At 39.6% G+C, this 22,938-nt stretch overlaps 4 protein-coding genes across 4 annotated transcripts in view; 2 read left to right on the forward strand and 2 right to left on the reverse strand.

Moving 5' to 3' along the window:
• Positions 1-5,261, reverse strand: part of hspg2 (heparan sulfate proteoglycan 2) — a 97,294-nt gene extending 92,033 nt beyond the window's left edge. Inside the window, exon 1 of the mRNA XM_062427984.1 lies at positions 4,798-5,261. Coding sequence (XP_062283968.1) covers positions 4,798-4,866 — 69 coding nt within the window. The 5' untranslated portion in view covers positions 4,867-5,261. The remainder of the gene's footprint in view (positions 1-4,797) is intronic.
• mul1b (mitochondrial E3 ubiquitin protein ligase 1b) overlaps positions 1-22,938 on the forward strand; it is a 123,836-nt gene that overhangs the window by 19,331 nt on the left and 81,567 nt on the right. The window lies entirely within an intron of this gene.
• Positions 13,752-17,709, reverse strand: agmat (agmatine ureohydrolase (agmatinase)). Its single transcript, XM_062426961.1, has 7 exons — positions 17,305-17,709; positions 16,338-16,540; positions 16,146-16,194; positions 15,330-15,525; positions 14,401-14,580; positions 14,081-14,165; positions 13,752-13,994 (listed from the first exon to the last, which is right to left on the reverse strand). Exons 1-7 carry the CDS (start codon positions 17,631-17,633, stop codon positions 13,921-13,923), a joined length of 1,116 nt encoding a protein of 371 aa, XP_062282945.1. The 5' UTR covers positions 17,634-17,709; the 3' UTR covers positions 13,752-13,920.
• On the forward strand, positions 20,603-22,207 carry LOC133988352 (tubulin alpha-1B chain-like; the record flags this gene model as incomplete). Its single annotated transcript, XM_062427981.1, has 3 exons — positions 20,603-20,855; positions 20,949-21,097; positions 21,212-22,207. Coding segments are annotated over 3 exons (1,383 nt in total), but the record flags the coding sequence as incomplete, so codon positions are not given.

Here is a 22,938-nt window from a genome sequence, read left to right on the forward strand (position 1 = left end):
GAAAGTAAAACACAGGAGTGGTAATCAGAGAAGATTGGTGGCTTATAATGTATTACATGCTTAAGAGCTACATATTTAAAACTTCAATTACTTCAACTTTAATTACAGATTGGCACTTAACCTGATAGAGGCTTCTGACCAATCTAAGGGATGATCCACAACTGATAAGCTGTGATTGGAAACAAAAGCCATCCACAGACATTCGCTTCAATGTAAATGTCTGAAGAGGTATGAATGGAAAGAGAGGGAGTCTAGTTACAACAGGCGGCACTCAAGAATATGTGAGCTCATGTCAGCACATGCACAGCGTTGCTGATGTACCAGCTGAGGTGCAGCTGTGTTTGGATACTACACTGTACATGAAAGCACAAGGCTACCACATCCATGAAGCACACTGCATTGTGAGAAGACATCAGATGGTGTGTCTTTGTCCTGAGTGAGGTGAGGATGAAAAAACAATAGATTTTAGTCATATTTAAGGCTGATATATCTCTGTAAATCTAAATTCCTCACATGCATTGCAGTATATGCATCGCACTAATCTGATGATACAAAATCATTGTATTTTGGCTGCAAACAGACAATGACATCAGTAGCAAAGAAAAAGAAGAAGTGTTAAAGTCAGGTTTGGGCATGCTGTAGCATACAGACCACACTGTGAATCCTTAAAGGACCATACTCGTGATTTTGAGATGTTTAAGCTCATTTACTTTAAATCATGCATACTGGCAGTTTTCCAAAGCATACTAAAAGTTAGAAAACATTATCATCATGTGTTAATGTAGATGTAAATGCAAATCAATCTGAAAATCCTGCACTGTGTATGGAGCAGTAGTGTAACTTTAACTGTAATCACAATGTCTACAGTGATAGACTAACTTCCAATAGAGCTGAATTGATAAGTCGCCCAAATTAGTCGCAATTTCATTACATTAATTTGGGCTCTAGCTAAATATATTTGCTCTTTTTTCCAGACATTTTAGTGACAAAACAACTAATCTTTTAATTTAGGAAATAACCTGAGGATGAATCAATAATGACAACAATCTGTAGTTGCAACTCTAAACACAAATAATGTAGGTTTTTAGTTTCTGTTTCATCAGTTCAATACTGAAAAGGCCTTTAAATGAGCACTTCTGAGCTGGTTGAAAGTTCATTTCTTTATTGAAGTTAAATGGAGATAGGAAACAGGGAGGGAAGTGGTAAAAGCATATAAGATGCATATAAAAACATTAAACACTGCAGCATCATTATAAATTTGAAACAGATTTCTTACAGTAAGCCAGGCACTTAAAACGAGCTCTTCACCACACACTGTACCGAGCTACAGGCCTGACCAAAGGGTTGGATGCACTCCTCTTCAGGGGCAAAGAACCACAAACTAAAACATTTTAACTGATTCAACTGATATTTTGAGACAATAATGCCCACAGAAATCTTGGTCTAGTTTGCTTACCACATCAAAGCTTACCAAAAACTTTAAAAAATGACTGAATGTGCATACACAACGTTAAATGGTGAGAAGATGCAAACAAAAGAGGAGCTTAACGTGTCTAGTTAACTACAGTATGTTCCAGGAGCTCAGTTTTGGCTGTGAATGAATCATGAGGAACCCCTGCTGAACTGTGAAACAGAGTCAGGTTCAGAGTCCTCACCTCCCTGACCTCTATATGGTCCCAAGTCACACTTCGCTGCAGAGTCAACAAATGCCAGCCTGCCGGCCTGCACTCCATATGTGCCAATGTGCTCCAAGAAGGGTGAGCCACTTCAGTACAGCATTGTCCCATGCGCCAAGATGGCCTCTCTCCTGGGGCTATAATTCAACAATGCAATGTTTACTGAACCCAGTCTCCAAGCAATTATGTGAATGGGTCTGGAGGGGGCAAACCTTCCCTACTGTTCAAACTCAAAAGTGGAGTTGGTGTTTGCACTGCTGTGCTTTGCAACTCCATACAATCCTCATCGACTCTGAATGGGAATTAAACACCAGGTAGCCCAGTCTGAAACGACAAAGAGCCACACAGAGAGACCAACCACCTCGCCCAGTTAATGCATTTCCCAGTATAGACTAAATAAATCATCAGATCGAGACTGTCAGTGCATAATATTTAGCCGGCGATGAAAGGGTTGAGTTACACACAGCGGAGAAACAGAACAATTTACACCAATGACACACATACATAATATATAGTCATAGGAATTCAGGCCGCCCTTCCCCCCAACCCCAGTCCTACCCCCCAATGAAGTCAAGGGACACTTGTGACTGTCTATAATGGGAGAAATCTCTGTGCCAAAATTGTCAGCAGTAACGCTCACGGCGGGTCTGATGTCATACACCAGAAAACAAAGTAGAAGACGGAGAAGCAACGAGAAAGCAGATAATCCATTCTCGCTTGTAAAAAACCCGAATGTGTCAAAACAGATTTGTGAGAAGCAGTTTTTTTATTGAACACTGACCTGTAAAAAATGCTCCTGTTGGATAATTTCTCACACTGGTAACTACCGGTAGTTCACCGCAGGATACGGGTACTCATTTGTGATGGAGAGCTGTAACCCATCGAGAGTTTTTATTGACTTCGATTGTTTGAGTTGATGCGTATGACCCCGACATTCCAGCAGGGAGAACGGAGGGCCCATAGTAACACCAGTATGTGCGCTTAATTGAATCAAGAGCAAGTCAGGGCGGCCTCCGCATGCTGGAGTTCAAAGTCGTAATGCAAGAAACAGATGCCTGTGATTCCAGATAATTCAGTTATGTTGGTATTGTTGTGTTTAGGCCTGGTATTCAATCAAGGCTGTGGCAAAAGTGTAAGAGCCATCTCCTATTACCGTTCAATGTCAGCACACAACAGATGATGATAGCCCTCCAGGGACTGGGTAGCTTTTGTGGATCGATGATACTGAAGATACATAACTGGACTGTGAAGGGGCAGGTAGTGCGCCTTCTGTCCCAACTTTGCGAACTGACACAAAGTGATAGATCATGTCGTCCCCTGGATAGGCTAGACGCTCAATAGCATGTCACCGCTGGATGTTAAATATACCTTGAAGTCATAAAAATTTGAACACTATAGCTTTTCAAGCATCTGGCCTATCACTGCTCATATCCAGCAGGTGAAAGATTTATGTCTGCTGGCCGCTGCAACAACGTCCCATCATTCAAAAGGCTTTGCTTCAAATCGAATCAACACCGAGAAGTCACAGATTTCTCAGCCATGACAGCTCTGTTTATTAGAGGGCATGAAGGTGAGAGACCAGACGGGATTTCCAGAGGGTGGAGGTCTATTCTCAGCAGCAAAGCAATCTTCTATATGAGTCATAACACTGATAAAGCAGTGTAAAGATAACCTATCTAAATGAAGTATTATTAATTATAACAGCATAGACACTCAACAGTGTATTGGCAGTATATTAAAGCTGAAAAAATGCATCAATGTAACTAATAGAGATCAGCAACAATTTTAAAAATCAATTAATTAGGGCTGCCACTGCTGATTATTTTCATGATCGATTAAACTGCCTAATATTATATCGGTAAATCGATTAGCAGTTTGGTCAATAAAGTGTGTATGAGTCAAAGGTGATGTTTTTAAATGTCTTATTTTGTCTGACAAACAGTCTAAAACCCCAAAATAATCAATTTGCTATTATAAATGACAAAGAAAAGCATTAATGATCACATCCAAGCAGCTGAAACAAGTATATTTTTTGGCATATTTGCTTTAAAAGCGACTAAAACGACTGTTAGATTATCATACACTCTCTTAAAATGCTGTTTTTCTCTGTTGGATATCAATGTGAAATCTATATATTTTGGATTCTGGGCTTTTGGTTGGACGAAATCAGCAGTTTCAAGACAAAATCTTAGGCACCTGGAACTTGTGTTGGACATTTTACACATGGAACTATTATCAAACAATAGAAAAAATAATCAATAGTGAAAAACATGGTTAGTTGCAGCCCTGAGAGCAGGACGAATAAAACCAGAGGATGCAACTAATATGACGCTCTCCCACCTGTAGTAGATCTTGGATGGGTAAGAAAGGCAGTGCATGAGTGGACTAGATGTTTTGTTTGCTTTTTTAATTACGTAAAGTCTTTTTTTTTTTTTTTCAAATATACCTCACTTGGTACTGAGGGACTCCAGAATGTCCAGGAGTAACTCATCAATGAGGCAGACAAAGAAAAGAAGTCGGTCTGAAAATGTGTAAGGACACAACAGACTAAAATTAAAGTAAAGTAATTAAATGCACATTTTCATGTATTTTTAGACCCCCCCCCCCTGTCAAACATCCATTCATATGTTATGTAGTGTAGGCAATGCAAGGAGCAACCTGACAAAGTTTGAGAAGGTTTAAGACTCCAGGGAGACTATGAATAGCTTGTTTCTATGGACAAACTTAGACCGGCTTCACTCATCATGAGGTTCTAGTTTGTCATATTACTTTTAAAAGCATCTTTACGGTCCATGCTGACATGATATGAGAGTGTGTGTGTGTGTGTGTGTGTGTGTGTGTGTGTGTGTGTACAGGAATCTGTTATACAGTCCACCTGCATGTGAAGAGCCCTGCACCACCACACCACACTATTTACTGAACATAAATAGCAGCATCAACACATTCTCTTTTTCTGCCTTTAATAGGACATAAAGGCACAGATTTGTAACTTTAAATTGAGCTCTGGGAGAGTGGGGGGGTTAAATGGTTTTATAGGTCACTTTTAGTGGGTGAATGAAACACTTAACCCCCAGGGGAGACTTTTAAAAGTGAAAAGAAATAAAGTTTTAATCTCACTTACAGTGACCAGCTGGCATGTGAGTATAGTGAGGAGGATAAGTCCACAGATCGAAGTGGTCGGAGTGCCCATTTTCCACCAACCCAGCACAGGCTGCAACTGCTGGGGAAAAAAAGGAAAAAACCCGAAGTCCTTCACTCCTCCTGGCCACTGGAGTGGTGTGTTATCTGCACCGTTTTCTGACTTTTCTTCACAGTGAAGAAACCCGACTGCTCCTCTGCGCCCCACACCCGGTGGGACTTCATCAACAGGTAAAAAAAAAAAAAAAAGAGAGAGAAAAAGAAAAAAAAGGAAAAAAGAAAAAAAAAGGATCCTTTCGTGCTCTTTTTGTGCACAGTCGTTAAAATATCGACTCGGAGAGCACTCCAAACTCGCTTCTTCCTCCCGTGCACTCCGAAACTTGGACTTGTTGTGGGACTAAATGCGGTCTTGCAAGTCAGAGGGAAGTCCTGCGCTGGGACAGAGCAGACAGACACAGCGCTGCCGGAAAACTAAAAGGCGGAATGGAATTCAGGGAGTGCTGAAAGAGAAGACAGCTAATCCCAGTGAGGGGGAGACGCCACCTAGTAGACCCATAGCAGCTTTGTACATGACCACACACTCCTCTCATGTGCCTCCCGAAAAAAAAAAAATGCTCCTGTGTTCATATAATGTAATATTAGTCAGTATGGTGGAGGATGTGTTGAGATCTACTGCAGGGTTCAAATGTAATCAAAATTTCACCTGAGCAAAAGTTGAAGCAGCAGAACTGATGTTAAAAGTAAAAGTGCTCATTAAGCAAAAGTGACACAAATTAGACCACAGACCCACATTTGATTTAGAGATTTAGTCCCAGGGTCTCTCCTCTGATCAGATGTTTGCTTTTAGGTGTTTTATTACAGAAAAGTGTATGAAACCCACGAACAACATAGTCACACACTGTCACTGTGTTACTTAAGGATGGATTTATAGAGAAAATAAATTATTCCCCTTTTTGCTGGGGACCCCCTGGAACCCTATAAAGGACCCCTGTAGGTCCCCTGGACCTCACTTTGAGAACCACTTCAAATCAATATAACTATTCTGAGTTATCACCTTTCATTGTCCTATGGTGAAACATTTCTATCCTGGTGGGAGTGGCCTCTTCCACCATGCCCCCATCTATAGGGCACAAGGGGTCACTGAATGTTTTGATGAGTATGAGAATAATGTGAATCTTATGCTATGGCCCTCTCAGTCATCACCTCTCAACCCAATTGAAAACCTGTGGGAGATTTTGGACTGCAGATTTAGACAGCGCTCTCTCTACCAAGATCATCAAAACACTAAATGAGGGAATATCTTTTGGAAAAATGATGTTCACCCCTCCAGTAGAGTTCAGAGACTGTAGAATCAATGCCAAGGTGTACTGAAGCTTACTGAGACACTTTACGTTGGTTTTTCCTTTAATTTGTCACTTGTCTGTAGTTCTGAGGAGAGTAATTGATAACAGATTTCATAAGCAACTTTCATAAGAAACCACTGTAACTGTCACATATCGTTCTGAAATGTAATGAAGTAAAGCATAAAATGGAAATACTCAAGTAATAAGTAGGGCAAGTTTATTTGTATAGCACATTTCAACAACAAGGCAATTCAAAGTGCTTAACATAAAACATAAAAGGCATCAGGACAGAATGTAAAAGCAACATAAAGCAATATAAAAAAAGACATTTAAATACAATTAAAACATAATAAAAGTTAAAGTGCAGTGTAAGGTATTAATCAAAAGCCTCAAATTTTATTTAATAAAAAAAAGTATATCCCGAGAATTGTATAGTAGTGTGTGTGTGTGTGTTACAGCCTATACAGTCCATAGTTACAGTCCACCACTGAGGTACTGATTAACTATTTCTAACAGGATAAGTGGGAAGTCTGATAAAAGGGTAAAGCTAATAAGCACATTGATATGTCAGAATCATTCAAAAACTCTTCACACATTTTAAAGTGTCAAATTTACAGAAAAAAACTGAGTCAGAAAAGCTAAATGAAGAAGATTAGACCCAATCCTCAGTAATTTGGTGCTTTTCTGTAGGAAAGACACTTGGTACACGCCTGTGGTGAACTATTCATGCCCTCGAGACACATACTTTTCAAAGTGGTTAATGGCATTCCTGAAACTTGGGTTCACTCAGATTCAGTTTTACTCAATAATTAAATGGCAATGACATGTGCATATGGTTGAGAATGGGAACAGTAAAAAGACAGAAATTGCCTTACATTGTCAGAAAAGTGATATAAGTACTGTTGCAGACTAAATCAAAATAAAGCTCTCTGACTGAACACAGTATGTTTGAGCATTAAGTGCCCTCTACTGGAGATGGAGGAGGTACTACACCTAAAACATGTGTAGTGGCTACAAAGGCCCAACTCAAGCACTAAGTAGAGTAAAGGCACAATTAACATGTTTTGACATAAATATAAAAATAACTACATGTCAGGACAGAAGTCAGCAGCCATGTTTGTGTTCATTCACATGAACTCTCTTACTATGAGTGTAAAGAGCATACTGTATCACTCAGAGAGTTGACCGAACAGCTGTTTCCAATTAAAAGATGAACCCTGAATAGAAATGGAGTGGAGCTGCTCTCATTCGCTCACCAAAATAGGCTAAAAGGGAGATGAAGAGAAGAGGCTTATCGAGCTGGCCGGTATCCAACGAATGTAACGTCAACATCAAAGAAAAGATCCTATAACGAGGAGTGCAAATGGAAAAGATGAGATATTCTTCTCATTTCCCTTCCTTTTTTCTTTTAAATTACTGGTTACTTTATGTCTTAAAGAGCACTCTGGTTGAGCCTGTCGAATGGGTAACAAGTAGGGCTGCAACTAACAATTATTTTCATTGTTCAACTCAATAAATCACTTTTTTTTTTAAATCAAATGTCGATCATCAAATTGTCCTGAAGCTCAAGATGGAAAATAAAATGTCTTGTTTTGTTCCCTCCAACAGACCACAAGCCAAAGATATTCAGCTAACTATCACAGAGGACGAAAGAAACAAGAAAATATTCACATTTAAGAACCTTGAACCAGATCATTTTAGCATTTTTATTATAAAAATGACTCAAAACTATTGATTCATTATTAAAATGTTTGCAGATACATTTTCTGTCGTTCAACCTGTGATGAGGAATCATTGCTGTCAGGTGTCAAATAATCAACTTGTGTAATCTTGGTTGTTTGACTTAAATTACTACTTTAATTTCTCTGAGGATATAATATTCACGACCACCGTACAGTATAAGCTGAACAGACAGAAGTTCAAAAAGACCACAAAACAGGAATCTTTTAGTCTTTTCTTGGAAACAAGACAGTTCATTTCTGCGACTAACTGGTCTTTGACTGTGAATATATACTAGAGGCATCTCGCTGACCACAGTGGTCTGATTTCGGGACTCCTCCCTCAACTCCCTTCAGCTGAAAAGTACTGGAAAAATTGTGTCAAACATGTTTCACAAAAAGAGTTTCAACCCACTAATATGGGTCCCAAAACTAACGTTCCCTTCAACAAACAGTTTATGATACTTCTGTATCCTCGCTTCGAGCGTTGCCAACATTGGCAAAGTCCTCTGTAACTCACAAAAAACATATTTGGAGTTCAGAGTCAGATGAAGTACACCACTGTTTAACTTTTGCTATCAGTTGTGAAGTAACGCATTCAAAAGGACCTGCTTAAATATGATGCCAAAATAATCTATATTAACACTTAGGGAAACATAATGTAATACATAAGTAATGTGTATGATTTTCCTCCTTTTAGAGAGGTTTATGTGCTAATACGGCTGTTGAGATTCATGTTGGGGTCAAAAGTTGAATTAACTGTAAAAGCAAATAAGCAAATCCTAATATTCAGGCTCAATCAATGGATTTATGTGACTACTGAGAGACAAGTTAACGTTGGGATATTACGTAATGGTTATGCCCTCACCAGCGGTCTGCACGGACAAACCAAATCTGATTCACTCCCAGTTTTGTTGCTGTGCTTGCAGTCTTTACACATTATTAGATTCAGCCATGCGGTACGGTGGTGAAGATGTCCGATGACTCACCATACCACCAGCCAGCTCTGTGTATTACAGTAGAGTCCATGCTGCACAGAGTGCCTTGCCAACTGGAGCTGGACTGTGCAGCTGCAGAAAACAGCTGTGACAATGAGCAGCAGATCAGCCAAAGTATATGAAATGCATCCGCTCTCAGTGGTGGTCAAAAGCCCCTGGAGTCTGATACACATTCTATTATACTGGAAGAAATAGGAGGAAACACAGGAGGGTTTTTTTCTTTCCTTTCATTCAGCTCTCATGTTGTCATATCTTTTGTCTCTGCCCTCATTTTTATCAAATAACTCCACAAATTCCTATTTGGACAACACAATCAGTACACTATAGAAACATAACATAGGACTCAGCAAAGGATATGTATTTTAAATGACTGAACAGAGTACAAATTGAACATTATGATGATTATCGACTCCCGCCGCCAAGGATTTTGGGCCCCATTAAAAGATATCACATTGGGCAACACCACCAGGCACAGGCCAACTATCACCTCCAGAACTCAACCAACCCATTCAAAGCTTTAAATTACTTTTAACTGTGCAGGCTTGTAACTCTCTTGTAGTCCAATACTAATGGCATCATATGTGCTGACATAGAGCTGTAACAATATAACACTGTGAAATCATTCATGCAACAATCTGCATATAGTAGAACTCTATTTGATGCACGACTGATGCCCTCTATAAGTGCTCTATCTAGACTGTCTTTTACGGTCGATATGTAATTTTAATGGTAAAATTCTTATTGTAAAGCATAAGATAAATATAACTTAAATATAAATGAACCTCTTCAATTAAAACAAATGAAAATTATCATTTATAGAATGGGATAAACAAAAAAAATGAAATCAGCATCACATTTTTTGAAGTAAGTGTACTACCAGTTCTTATCTTAAAAGGATGTAATCATTTTTCTTTTTTTCATAATAATAATAAAAAGAAATTCCAACAGACATCCTTCAGTTAGGCTAAATGACATGTCATTCAACACAATGCTGCTCACCTTCTTCTTCAGTTTGCAGGTAGGGCTGGTTCATTATTATGAGGTGGACAGGTCTGCTGAGCCTGAAGATGCATCTGTTGGTGATGGCACCAGGAGCGGGGACAACTGATTTAGTATTAAAGCTGCTAAAAGTTGACCTGCATTGATTAATGTCAGCTGAAAGAGGCTTGAAACACAAACACAGCAGTAACTAATGTTTGGGGGGTAAAAGTAACCTTAGACTGTTTCACTTTAGCTACTTCACTTAGCTAACAGGTTAATATCCACCATTTTTTTGAAAAATTGGGTGACATTGTTCTTTCTCTTGTCTTTCTTTTTCATTTTTTATGAAGCTGTTGAAACATTTTCCCCATGCTGCACTCCTCCTCACTTGCAATTCACTGGTAGCAATTACTGCACCTGGTTTGGATGCAGGACTGAACCACTTCATGTAAACATAGGGGGGGGTGTTTGGGCAATACAGAGGCTTTAGATGGTTAATTGTTGCCAAAAGCAAGAAACATAAACCGTTTGTTTAATGAGTACAATGTAAATAAAATACTTTAATGCCTATTAATGATAAATGGTGATAGGTTAATAAAAAAGATTCACTAATGTTCTGATAAGCGTTTAAGCCCCTGTCAATCAGGACCCTTAACATCTTCCTAACACTCTCCCCAAAGTGATCAAGACATGATCACTTCTGCAGTTAATTCCTAAATTTTGCAACTGTTGATACTCCTCAGAAATTACAGTCTTATGGTGTCGAAACCGACTCATCCTTGAAAGTGAAACTGAGTATTTTCAAGCTCATTCTGGGTTTTAGGGGGTTAAAGGAATCAGGCTTTTGTTTGCAGAATCCTTTTGCAGAGTTTAACAGATATGGTTAATTTGGAAATAAACGGTCGTAATCAGATGTGTCTGTGCTCTAAATGGTCTATTTCTGCTGGCATAGTAAGAGAAGCTCACCATCATCAACATTGTAACAAAGTCATTTGCAGCAATGACGCAGTCCAGTGTCTCAAAGTAACTGGAGCCCGACTGGCTGTCTCTCTGTATTTGTCACAAGTGGCAGCAGGAAGGCAGACATAGTCAAGTCTATCTATGGTGCTGACTTGCATCTGAAACACTTAGCTATGATTCACCAGAATAAACAGATGCATGAATCCACACGCACACACACACACACATTCAAACACCAACACTCTGGACACCGCAGTGTTATTGGACACACTCAGAGCATCGCTGCTAAATGACACGAGAAGGTGTCATTTGGTTATCTGCTGCATTGACCTCATCAAACGTCTCTATTTCACCTGAGGGACAACAACGAAATTCAAAACAAATGTTTCCCTATGAGACCAATTTAAGAGCATGTCAGTATATAGTGTGTTGTACCTATCATGCATTAGCTGTTGCAGTTTGTGATGTTCTACCCCCTCCACAGGCTGGATGAGGAATAATTAGAGTGTTCCCTGTAAAGATGTCAAAGACTGGCCCTCTGAGGCAGTGTGTGATGTGCTGAATGGGACATGCTCTTCTTCATGACTCACCTACAGTATAAACATACATATAAACATACATATAAGCATACATTGGGTCTAACAAGTCATCTGGATCTGAACTTGAGTAGGTCAGAGGGAAAGTTGTGGCAGGATTTTATTACATGTCAGTGGATGGACTACATTTTAAAACTGTAGCTTCTACACACAAAAATAAAGACAAGTTATCACCTCCATAAAGTTGGGGAGATTTTCTGCAACAAAGCCAGAGATAACCTCAATTTTAGTGCCTGATATTCCTCAAGCCCCAACAACAAACTGAATTGTTTTCTTTGCTACAAACACAAATACGGACTGCTCCAAAATCCAACATGCAGTACATGTATTCCCTCAGTCATGATGACCACACAGCAGTCGTATTGGGATTAATCCTACAAAAATAAAGTTGGCAGGTTATGTTAAATTGGCTGTAATGCGGAGATCTGTCATCAAATATGTTAGATGTAGTTTAACTAGTTAAAATAAATAGAAGAAATGATTCTTACTTTTTGTTTAAAGCAATTTTCAAAATATGTTGGACCCTGTGTGATTGTTCAGCTCACATAGAGGTTTCGAAGTGTTGTTTATTCCTTTTATAGCTCTGGTGAACAGGCACTGAACTGAGTAACTAAGTTTTTCAAAAACTACTTTTGTATTTTACTTACTTTTGAATGCAAGACTTAAATGTAAAGGAGTGGTTTTATATTGTGGTATCACTTCATCATTTTTGCATTACTCTGTCAGTCAATATGGTGGAAAGGCATTTTTAGGATTGATTTTCAAGCCAGCTAAAAACCTGCATCGTGATTTTCATGTCTGAAAATCCTCTGATTAAATGAATCATAGCGGTAGTTCTTACCTGGTATGACAGGGTCACGTCTCTGCTGCAGGCTGTAGCAGAGATCCTCAGTGCTGCTGACAGCATCACACCATGCCTGGCCTGAGATGAACCCAAACACAATCTGCAGAGTAGTAACCAGGTAACATGATGGCACTGACACAAATTCAGGTGCTGAAGACGTGTTTTTCATTAACATACTATGTATTGGAGGAATAACTTTAAGTATCACAAGGTAAGGGTGTGTGCACTATGTTAGATGAGAGCATGAGAGGAATGTCGAATATTGATATTTCTTCCAACCATTTAGATCTTGTCCAATGAAAACAAATGGCAATTGTGTGCATTAGAGTGAGACTGATGACACTCAGCCACACAGCAACAGTCCTTCAACCTTCCTTCTGACAGCAAGTACACATTGCACTTTCAACTACCGAAAAAAAAAACCCCTTTGACTGGAGATTTAACTCCATCCACATCAAGCCTGTCTGGAAAGGTGTTGCTGGAGATGGAGACTTTGGAAATCATTCAAATGTATTCAGAAACCGTGGCCTCTTGAAAAGTTAAAACAGTCGATCTGCAGGTGAGGATATCCTCTCTTTACAGGTGTCGGAACAGGTGTGTTAGATGCTATGAGACACAATAAGTACCTCAGTACTCAGTCAACAGAAAAGTGTACTGTTTACATAATGGTGCAGCAAATGAGCACCTCAGGCAGTTTGTAGAATACTTTCTTCCTCAGATAATTGCAGAGTAAATGTCTGGTTGTCTTGTTTGCATAATGCTGATAATCATGATCTATGCAGTGCAGAAGGATTACTAAAAACACTGCATTTCACATTTATCTTTGGGTGTTACTGTCAAAGTAATTGCATTATTATTTAAGTAAACATTTTATCTTTGCATCTTCATAGCTGTGAGTTTTTGCTCATAAGCGCTAATTGCAGTTCGGCTCTTTAGAGGCTGCTAAAATGTCTCTCATTTCCTGCAATCAATACAAATGAAGCTGTGAGATTTGTCTTTGTGTACCAAAAGTTGCATCAGACCATCAACCACTTTATAACATCCTCATGCAGAACAAGTGACCACCAGAGGTACAGCTGCTAATTCCACTGCAGATATACTTAATCATCTTTGTTCCCTGTGGGACGTAAAGCCACAATGATCTTTTTTTTAATGTTTTCTTGTTCTGAATGTCCACAACGGACTGATGATTTATTATATCAATATGATTAATATAGAAAAATATAGATGACAAACACATGAATGAGAGGTCAAACTTTGTGTGCGCCTGCTTGTTTATTGATTTGTCTTCGCAATATAAAGTGTAAAAAAATGATAGTAATATAAATTTGCATTGTAAATAATGTATATAATCATGTATAGGAAAAATGTTTTTAAGTGTTTGTAATTGATACATTTAATTAATAAAAGATAAAGAAAGCATTTAATTTTTTAGGACTTAATACTCCAGGTATTTTCATTTTCATGGAGAAAAACAACTGTCAGTTGATGCAGGTGTTCATGAATAGTGCATTTATTATCCTGTTTCTTATAATAAAGTGCTTTATGTTTACTGATTTTAACATGAAATTGTAATTGTTGCAGAATTTGCCTTCCTCACTGGTTTATTCATCTGTATTCATTGTTAATAAATGTGCTCTGCTTTGTTGTGAGTCTTCTATACTGATCAGAGGTATTTAACTTTTGGGAGGACACACAGCATTTCAAAAAGGAGGTTGGCACCAGTCAGTGCAGTGTTTCCTGTAGATGGAAAAAATACATATAAGTAATGGTTGTAAAAAAACAACCAAATAATAATATGATGAGAAATTAAATGTGCCAAATACCTGTTGTATCATAGGCTGGAGAAACCTCCACTAGATCACATCCAACAAGGTTCAGACCTCGGCAGCCCCGAATAATCTCAACTCCCTAAATCAGGCCAAGATAACATTAAAGCATTACTGCTCATACAGTAGAGAACACTGTAAACAGCAAATATGGCTTACTGTAAGTAATTCTCAATATATCATTTTGATAAACATTGCCTATTTTAATGCCATCACTCACAAGGACTCTGATTTCTCTGCCAATTTGACAACAGTGTGCCATCAGATTAAAGTCACAGAAGATACTGACGGATCAAAGTGTGTTAGACCTTGTTTACCTGTATGGGAGTTAGGCCTGCTATCTCTGGTGTGCCTGTTCCAGGGGCAAAGCCCGGGTCGAGAGCATCGATGTCGAAACTGAGGTACACGGGACCGCTGCCCATCTGAGCCCTGACCTCAGCCATCAGAGGTGCAAGAGATTTGTACCAGCACTCTTCCACTTGGACCACACGGAAGCCCTGAAACAATATACAAGCCAATTATTATTTTTTTACTTAAAAAGAGACAATATGCTTCCGTTTACTCCTCAAGAGCATAAAGTGACCTTACTATATATATTGTTCATATGACCCAATATTCAAAAATCAAAGATTAGAGAAAAAGAAAACAGATTTGTATATCAGAACTTCTCTTCTTCTCTTCTTTTCTCTCCCATTAATCATCCCATGACCCCTCAGATGTATCTGCTGACCCTTTGGAGGGGCCCCACCCCTATGCTGGGAACCACTGGACTAAACTAGCTAACTGTATATAAAGTAGTGTAAACTAGCTCCACCTCCAGCAGCTACAACAGTAACATGCTGCTCTAACACTGATGCTTCACTATTAATAATCTAATGATGTCATATATAATAATATATCAGTCAGAGGGACCAAACCACTACTTTTACTGTAATACTGCATACTGCATCACTCATAATACTGCAGTACTTTTACTGTAATACTGCATACTGCATCACTCATAATACTGCAGTACTTTTACTGTGATAATTCAATCAAGCTCATAATACTCATGTACTTCTACCACTACTTGGTACTTTTTCTTCAGTAACAGATCTGAATACCTCCAACACTGATCATGTACCATCCTAGTGGTGAGACATGAGATTCATTAACAGCTTTCTAATACTTTGGATATGCAGTAAATATTGCCATTTGTCTGAGGCTTTGCTTCATGTTATCCACTACAGTATTATATTACTAGTACCTGTGCCCGGCTCCATTCATATGAATCTGCAGAGTAGCCTGTACCGCGCAGGCCAATCTGGACCACTCTCTTGCAGTCCAGCAGCCCCTCCTCCACACAGCGTCTGAATGGAGTCCCGTGCCCGATCTTCTCCCCCAAGACCACATCACTGGTGTCTGCATGAGCATCCACATGGATCAGACCCACTGGGCCGTGCCTGGTTACACAATGGAAGAAGGCACAAGGACATTGTGTTTGAAATGGTTAATAGGTAGTGATATAAGAAATTACTGATTTACCCTTAATAAAGGAGACTGGATTCGAAATATCAAAGTTTAAGTTGAATTTATTTAGCTTGTACAAGCGGAGCGTTTACCAATGCAACAGACAGAGTTACAAAAGAAAAGGCTCCCCGTCTAGTGTTGTCAGAGAGGTTTTATGCTGTTCTCTACCTGAGCTGCCTCAGTCGCCTCCCATAACTGACAGATATTTTCATAGACAGCATCACAACGGTCTCTCAACAGTTGGCATACATATTCCCTTCATCAGTAGGCAAACTATAATTATAATTACTATAATTGGTTTATAGTTTCAGTTGTTTTATCAGCAAGAAATGCAAAGTAGTTACTCTTTCCAGTTTCTGAAATGTGATAATTTGCTATTTTATCTTTGGGTTTGGGACTGTTGGTTGGACAAAATAAAACATTTGAAGGTGTCGCTTTGAGCTCTCAGAACTTGTGATAAGCTTTGGTTAACCAATAATGCATACAATCATTAGCTGCAGCCCTATAACCTCTTTGGATTTTTCTTCACTCTGAAAATAAGAAGCTCACTTACTTCTCAGCAACAGCTTGTAGGATTGGGTATGCAATAGTGTGATCGCCACCTGCAGACAGAATAATTCCTTAACATCTGACCTTTGATCGAACATGCACTACATTTTATACAGGCAATTAAATGGCTAATAATTGTTCACAGCTTGGTGGTAAACAAATTACACAAGTCTTTTTTTTCTCATGTTACTCTCACCCATAGTCAGAGGGATACAGCCAGTAGCCAGGACCTTTCTATAGGTCTCCCTGATGCGTTTGCAGGTGTCTTTCAGGTCATAAACGTTCACATTGACGTCCCCGATATCAGCCACCATGAGGGACTCATAAGGTGCTGCAGTAGTGCCGCTGTTATAGGACCTCAGCAGGGCAGACTCCACTCTGATCTGCCTGGGACCAAATCTGTGGTGATGGAGAGAATATCTGGTTCTTCATTTCCATATTGCAGCAATTTGAATCTTAAACTATGAGGCAAACTGGATGATTTGGGACTTTTATTATGAACTGAGGTGGTGCGTAACAAAGCACATTTACCAAAACTGTACTTAAACACACTTTCGAGATATGACACAGTATTTCTTTATTATATGTTACAAAATACTTAAACTGCACTACATTTTTATAAAGAAATATTATACTTTTTGCTCCACTGCACTTATTTGACAGCATGGGTGTAACTTTTCATTTACTTGTCACTTTAAATTTTAATAGATCAATGACATCAATGACCAAGCTGAATATTAAGCTGTCATTGACAACTATAAAATGCTGCTAACACATTCAAGCATCCTAATGCTTTAATATCCAAATAATAGACATATGTATGAAAACTCAAAATGATGCTTTTGAACATTAATTTTGTGCTTGTAGGTGTGAATTGCCTTATTACTGTATATGCAGGGTATGCAACAGGAAAAACTTTCAATATTGCTTCATTATTTAATGAGTTATTTAGTGGGTTACAACCTTTACAATTATAGAAAAATATTGCTATTCTGTAATAAAAATTATGAGTCTTAACAGTGACCCTTGTTGCAGGCACATACTGTACACTCATGACAGAATTAATGATTACAAAGCTGTTCCCCATTAACCAGCTGCAGGCCAGGGCCGCACTTCTTCTTTTTTTTTAACAGCAGCTGTGGAAGAGAAAAACAAAACAGCACCTTGCTCCAGGTCGGTTGGAGGTCCCGGTATCAATGGGGACACCGATAAACGCGGCGTCAAGTCCGTCAGCTGTCTCCTGGTAAGGCAGCTTGGCCATGGTGGGGATCCCCGACACCCTCGCAACAAACTCGGCGCTCGGAGGCACATTGAAGCGTTTCCCTGAATACTTTCTGTTGGGGTTTATGAATGGACGCGTGTCAAACTCGCTGCAGAGAGAGAGAGCCGAAGTTTGTCTTGTGCGAAGAGAGAAAAAGTTCACTGCAGCCCGGCTGCAAAAGGGAAGAATAAGACTGCGACTTAGCCTCAGGTTTCTCAGCACTGAAGACATATTTCCTGCAAGTTGTGGTTGTAATATGGAGCTGTGTGAAAGCTGATCGGACGAACTATTGACATGGACAAATGCTACGTTAGTGTTTCAATGTAAGCTCGTAATATTCACTACTAACCTGTTATCGTATGGGAAATGAACACAAAAATGCCCTACGGTGGGTTTTAACGTCTAATTAAATAATCATATTGTTGTTTTGATGAATGGATCATCTCTGTTAACTTAATAAACTATATTCAACATAAAATCACCCCCATATGATATAAATGAGCTACTTTTGTTGTCAGGTTGTGTATGTGATTATCAAAGTTACGACGTGCTTGTGACCATGAAGGCAGCATGGCTAAAAGTCACTAACTGAGCAGGTGGGAGGGGCAGCTGTGTGTGAGCTGTGTGTAGTTTTTTATTTATTTATCCACTATGAAACAAGAGTCACTTAAAATATCATTATTTCTCCTTAATTAAGCCCTGAAAAAAACACCTTAAAATGGAGCGAAACCCATGAAAACCATCCCTTAGTTCATACTTCAAAATGAGTCATAAAAGTGAAAGTTCAGGGGTGGTTTTCATGGTTTTTGCACAATTTTAAAGTTTTTAACCCCTGAAAAAACCCTTAAACTATACAAATAATACACTAAAATATTTTGTTTTATTTCAATCCATTAATTATCCCCTTAAAACGCGTTAATAAATAACAATTACATCATTATTAATGGGATATTAATGCTGATATTAAAGGACCAGTGTGTAGGATTTAGTGGCATCTAGTGGTGAGGTTGCAGATTCTCACAAACTGAATACCCCTCTTCTGCCCTCTCAGCGTCCTCTACCCCTGTGTGTAGAGGAACCTACGGTGACTGCGAAACTTGCGGAAAACACGAAATGTCCTCTTTAGAGCAAGTTTTTGTTTTGTCCATTCTGGGCTACTGTAGAAACATGGCAGTGTAAAATGGCAGGCTCTGTGGAAGAGGACCTGCTCCCTATGTTGATATAAAGGGCTCTTTCTAAGATAACATAAAGTACAACGTTTATTATTTTCAGGAAATTGTACACTTAACTATAAAACTAACTCATGAATATTATATTCAGTTTCTGCCAAGTCTGTTCCACTAGATGCCACTAAATTATACACACTGATCCTTTTTTACAGCGTTACAGTCAACATATTTTCAGTATATAAATAGCCTATCATGTTACTTTTGCATTTACCATTGGTGGAAGAAGTACTGGGAATTTTCACTTAATTAAAAATAGCAATAACAGTCTAAAAATACTCCATTACAAGTCAATATTTCTGTGAGGATAGTCTAAGCATGTTGAGTAATTTTTACAATATATCTAGAGTTTATTGAGCAAATATGTATAAAATGAGTTAGGGACAGATGCCTTCTTTGTCTGATTTAATGTCATTGATTTTTTTTGGCACATTCTGCTCCGCATTTCATGGTACAGTTTACTAAAAATAACTCAAAACAAAAATGTCAATGTCAGGGTGGCACTAGGGGAAAAGTCAGTGGGATTCATTCTCTTGGTACCATGAATGTACAAAATATAACCTGTTTGCCCCATTCTTCATTCATGCATAACATTTTTTAAATATAGTGTATTTTCCATTTTCCATTTTCCTTCCATTTTTTTTTTATGTATTTAATTTCATCCCACCATTACGTTGTGCTGACAAAATCATCATTAGTCCTCCAAATTAGTTTTTTTTGGCTAAACATCCTATCTGAGACATTTGGAGGGCTTTTTTTTTTATCTCATGGCTATGATTTTGGGTGAGAAACATTCACTGCAACGGCATAGTAGGAGGAGGGGAAAGCGGAGGAGGGGGAAGCGGAGGAGGAGGAGGATTTTTGCACACTTCACCTGTCCCCCTCAAGAGGCAGAGTGTTGTGCGTCATCAGATCTGCTTCAGACACTGCACACCTCAGACACACTCCTCAAGACTTGTCTCATTACATTGCATAATATTGACAAGCCATCATGGTAAGTCTGATTTTTAACGTTATTTCTAACATTTTTCCTGCAAATGTAATGCATGGAGAGTCTAATCCATCGTAAAATGGAAGGAGGAGGAGGGGGAGGCGGGGGAGGGGGAGGAAGAGCAGGAGGGGGAGGAAAGTCATCTAGATTGCTGTTCTAAGACATCTCTAATGAAGCCTTTCTTGTCTTGATGGATTCTGTAGCCTATTATGACTATAAATTGTTTGATTTTTAATATTCCTACTGTCAGACAATTGAAGAGTGTTTAGGTTTCCACGTATGTAGTCCGTAGTCCGATGCATTTCTTCACTGCAAACGCCTAATCCTCTTCCCACTTAATCAGCTTAGATTGCATGAACACTGGTTTCACACTGTGTAACCAGTCAGTCCACCTAATTTTCTGTCCTCTATGCTGCATTTATAGGAATGCTATATTACATCTATTTTTTGCTCCTTTTTCTAAGACCATTTTATATGAATTTTTTTTATATAAATTATATGACACATAAACCTAAGCCACCTATAATATGTATGTTTGCTATATATGGTAATTAAATCAAATAACAATACAAGGGCACACAACCTCATTATGAATGTGAATGAGGCTTTTTAAAGAGGCAGCACACTGCAACATGTCTGACCTAGATTTATCCCCTCTTCTCACAGTAATTGTGCGCAGTAGACAGTCGTGTCGCAGCAGAGACCAGCACAAAATGCCGGGGCTCCTGTAAAATAAATGACAGCCTGAGCCTCAGTCAGACTGACATCTTCTCATAGAAAATAGACAATAGAAGAAATAAAAGGTGTAGACACAATGTGCTTATACAATTGAAACCCTTTGTACTGATTTGTAGCATCACATGGTTTTTAAGGCTTTAAAGCCCTGTCAAATGCACATGTTCAGTTCCTCCATTTTGAATATGAAAGCCATCACTGTGGAAATTAGGTTTCCTTCATTAAGAATCGAGATTTAACAAAAACCCTTAATTCAAATCTTCTTTCTCTGTCCGCAGCGTGAGTGTATCTCCATCCACGTCGGTCAGGCTGGAGTCCAGATTGGCAATGCCTGCTGGGAGCTTTACTGCCTGGAGCATGGGATCCAGCCGGACGGACAGATGCCCAGTGACAAAGCCATCGGAGGAGGAGATGATTCTTTCAACACCTTCTTCAGTGAGACTGGCGCCGGGAAGCACGTCCCCAGGGCTGTGTTTGTCGACCTGGAGCCTACTGTCATCGGTAAGCTCTCATTAAGCACAGATACCATGGTTACCTTGTTGATTATATTTAGGTGAATGCTGAGGTAATTTGCAATTCAATCTGTCCCTTTAGACGAGGTGCGCAGTGGGACCTACCGCCAGCTGTTCCACCCTGAGCAGCTGATCACAGGGAAGGAGGATGCTGCCAACAACTACGCCCGTGGACACTACACCATCGGCAAAGAGATCATTGACCTGGTGCTGGACAGGGTCCGCAAACTGGTGGGTCAATTCTGAACAAAAGGAATTTATTCTAAATTATTCTTAAGAATATAAAACTAAATCAATTAAACTATATCTCATATTACATCATCATTTCTTCCTCCCTGTCCTCAGTCTGACCAGTGCACAGGCCTTCAGGGCTTCCTGGTGTTCCACAGCTTCGGAGGTGGCACCGGCTCTGGTTTCACCTCCCTGCTGATGGAGCGTCTGTCTGTCGACTACGGCAAGAAGTCCAAGCTGGAGTTCTCCATCTACCCAGCTCCTCAGGTGTCAACCGCTGTGGTGGAGCCCTACAACTCCATCCTGACCACCCACACCACCCTGGAGCACTCTGACTGTGCCTTCATGGTAGATAACGAGGCCATCTACGATATCTGCCGAAGGAACCTCGATATCGAGCGTCCTTCCTACACCAATCTGAACAGGTTGATCAGTCAGATTGTGTCCTCCATCACTGCTTCCCTTCGTTTCGATGGTGCCCTCAATGTTGATCTGACAGAGTTCCAGACCAACTTGGTGCCATATCCCCGTATCCACTTCCCTCTGGCCACCTACGCCCCCGTCATCTCAGCTGAGAAGGCTTACCATGAGCAGCTCTCAGTGGCTGAGATCACAAACGCCTGTTTCGAGCCAGCCAATCAGATGGTAAAATGCGACCCTCGCCACGGCAAGTACATGGCTTGCTGCCTTCTGTACCGTGGTGATGTGGTTCCCAAAGATGTGAATGCTGCCATTGCCACAATCAAAACCAAGCGTTCCATTCAGTTTGTGGACTGGTGTCCCACTGGTTTCAAGGTTGGCATCAACTACCAGCCTCCCACCGTGGTTCCTGGTGGAGATCTGGCCAAGGTCCAGAGGGCTGTGTGCATGCTGAGCAACACCACTGCTATTGCAGAGGCCTGGGCTCGGCTTGACCACAAGTTTGACCTGATGTACGCTAAGCGTGCCTTTGTTCACTGGTATGTGGGTGAGGGTATGGAGGAGGGAGAGTTCTCTGAGGCCAGAGAGGACATGGCAGCTCTGGAGAAGGATTATGAGGAAGTGGGAGTCGATTCTATTGAGGGTGAGGGAGAGGAGGAAGGAGAGGAATATTAAGGACATAAAGGCGCTAGTTAAATGGGAAATAACTTCCTGTTTAATGTGTGTCCAATGTGTTCTCCAGTACTTTCCTAATTTACATACTTTTAATACCAATTTGGCTATGTTCTAAAGCTTCTGTGACAGAAAGGCTAGAGAGGATGTGGCAGCTTTGAGAAAGGAGCACAGGGAGGGTGGAGTTGGCTCTAGTGTGAGGGAGAAGGAGAGTTAAAACAGAGCAAGGAGATAATTAAACAGGCAGATGAATGCATTACAAACATAAATGAAATGAAATCCTGTTCCAAATAAACTTACTGTAACATGAAGTTGTCTGTGTTGATCTTTTTTCTTTAAGAATTAACCATTAGGTGCAGGTGATTTTCCTCCATAGTTTTAACATTATAAATCCTTTAACATCAGGTGTCATCAGATCAGGAAATACATCACGTGTTTGAGAAATGACTGAACAGCAAAAAACACAGTAAGTTACATGTCAAGATTACACATAGTTTAAAAACTAGTCTGCATATCCCTCATCAAATTTCGTATGGGGAAGCATTTTATCTGTGGTTTGTGAAGCAAACTAAACTCTTGTTCATTTTAAGATAAGATTAAAAATGCATGTTAATGTCTGAACTGTGATTTGTGGACGTGTTTAAAGCTTTTAATCCATAGCTCAGAGTACACAACATTATTTGCAAAGATTACCTCAAACTAAATATGTTAATTATGTAAGCCAGAGACTGTCTGGTGCAAAGTCCCAT

Source organism: Scomber scombrus, chromosome 10 (genome assembly GCF_963691925.1).
Source record: "Scomber scombrus chromosome 10, fScoSco1.1, whole genome shotgun sequence".
Classification (NCBI taxonomy): Eukaryota; Metazoa; Chordata; class Actinopteri; order Scombriformes; family Scombridae; genus Scomber; species Scomber scombrus.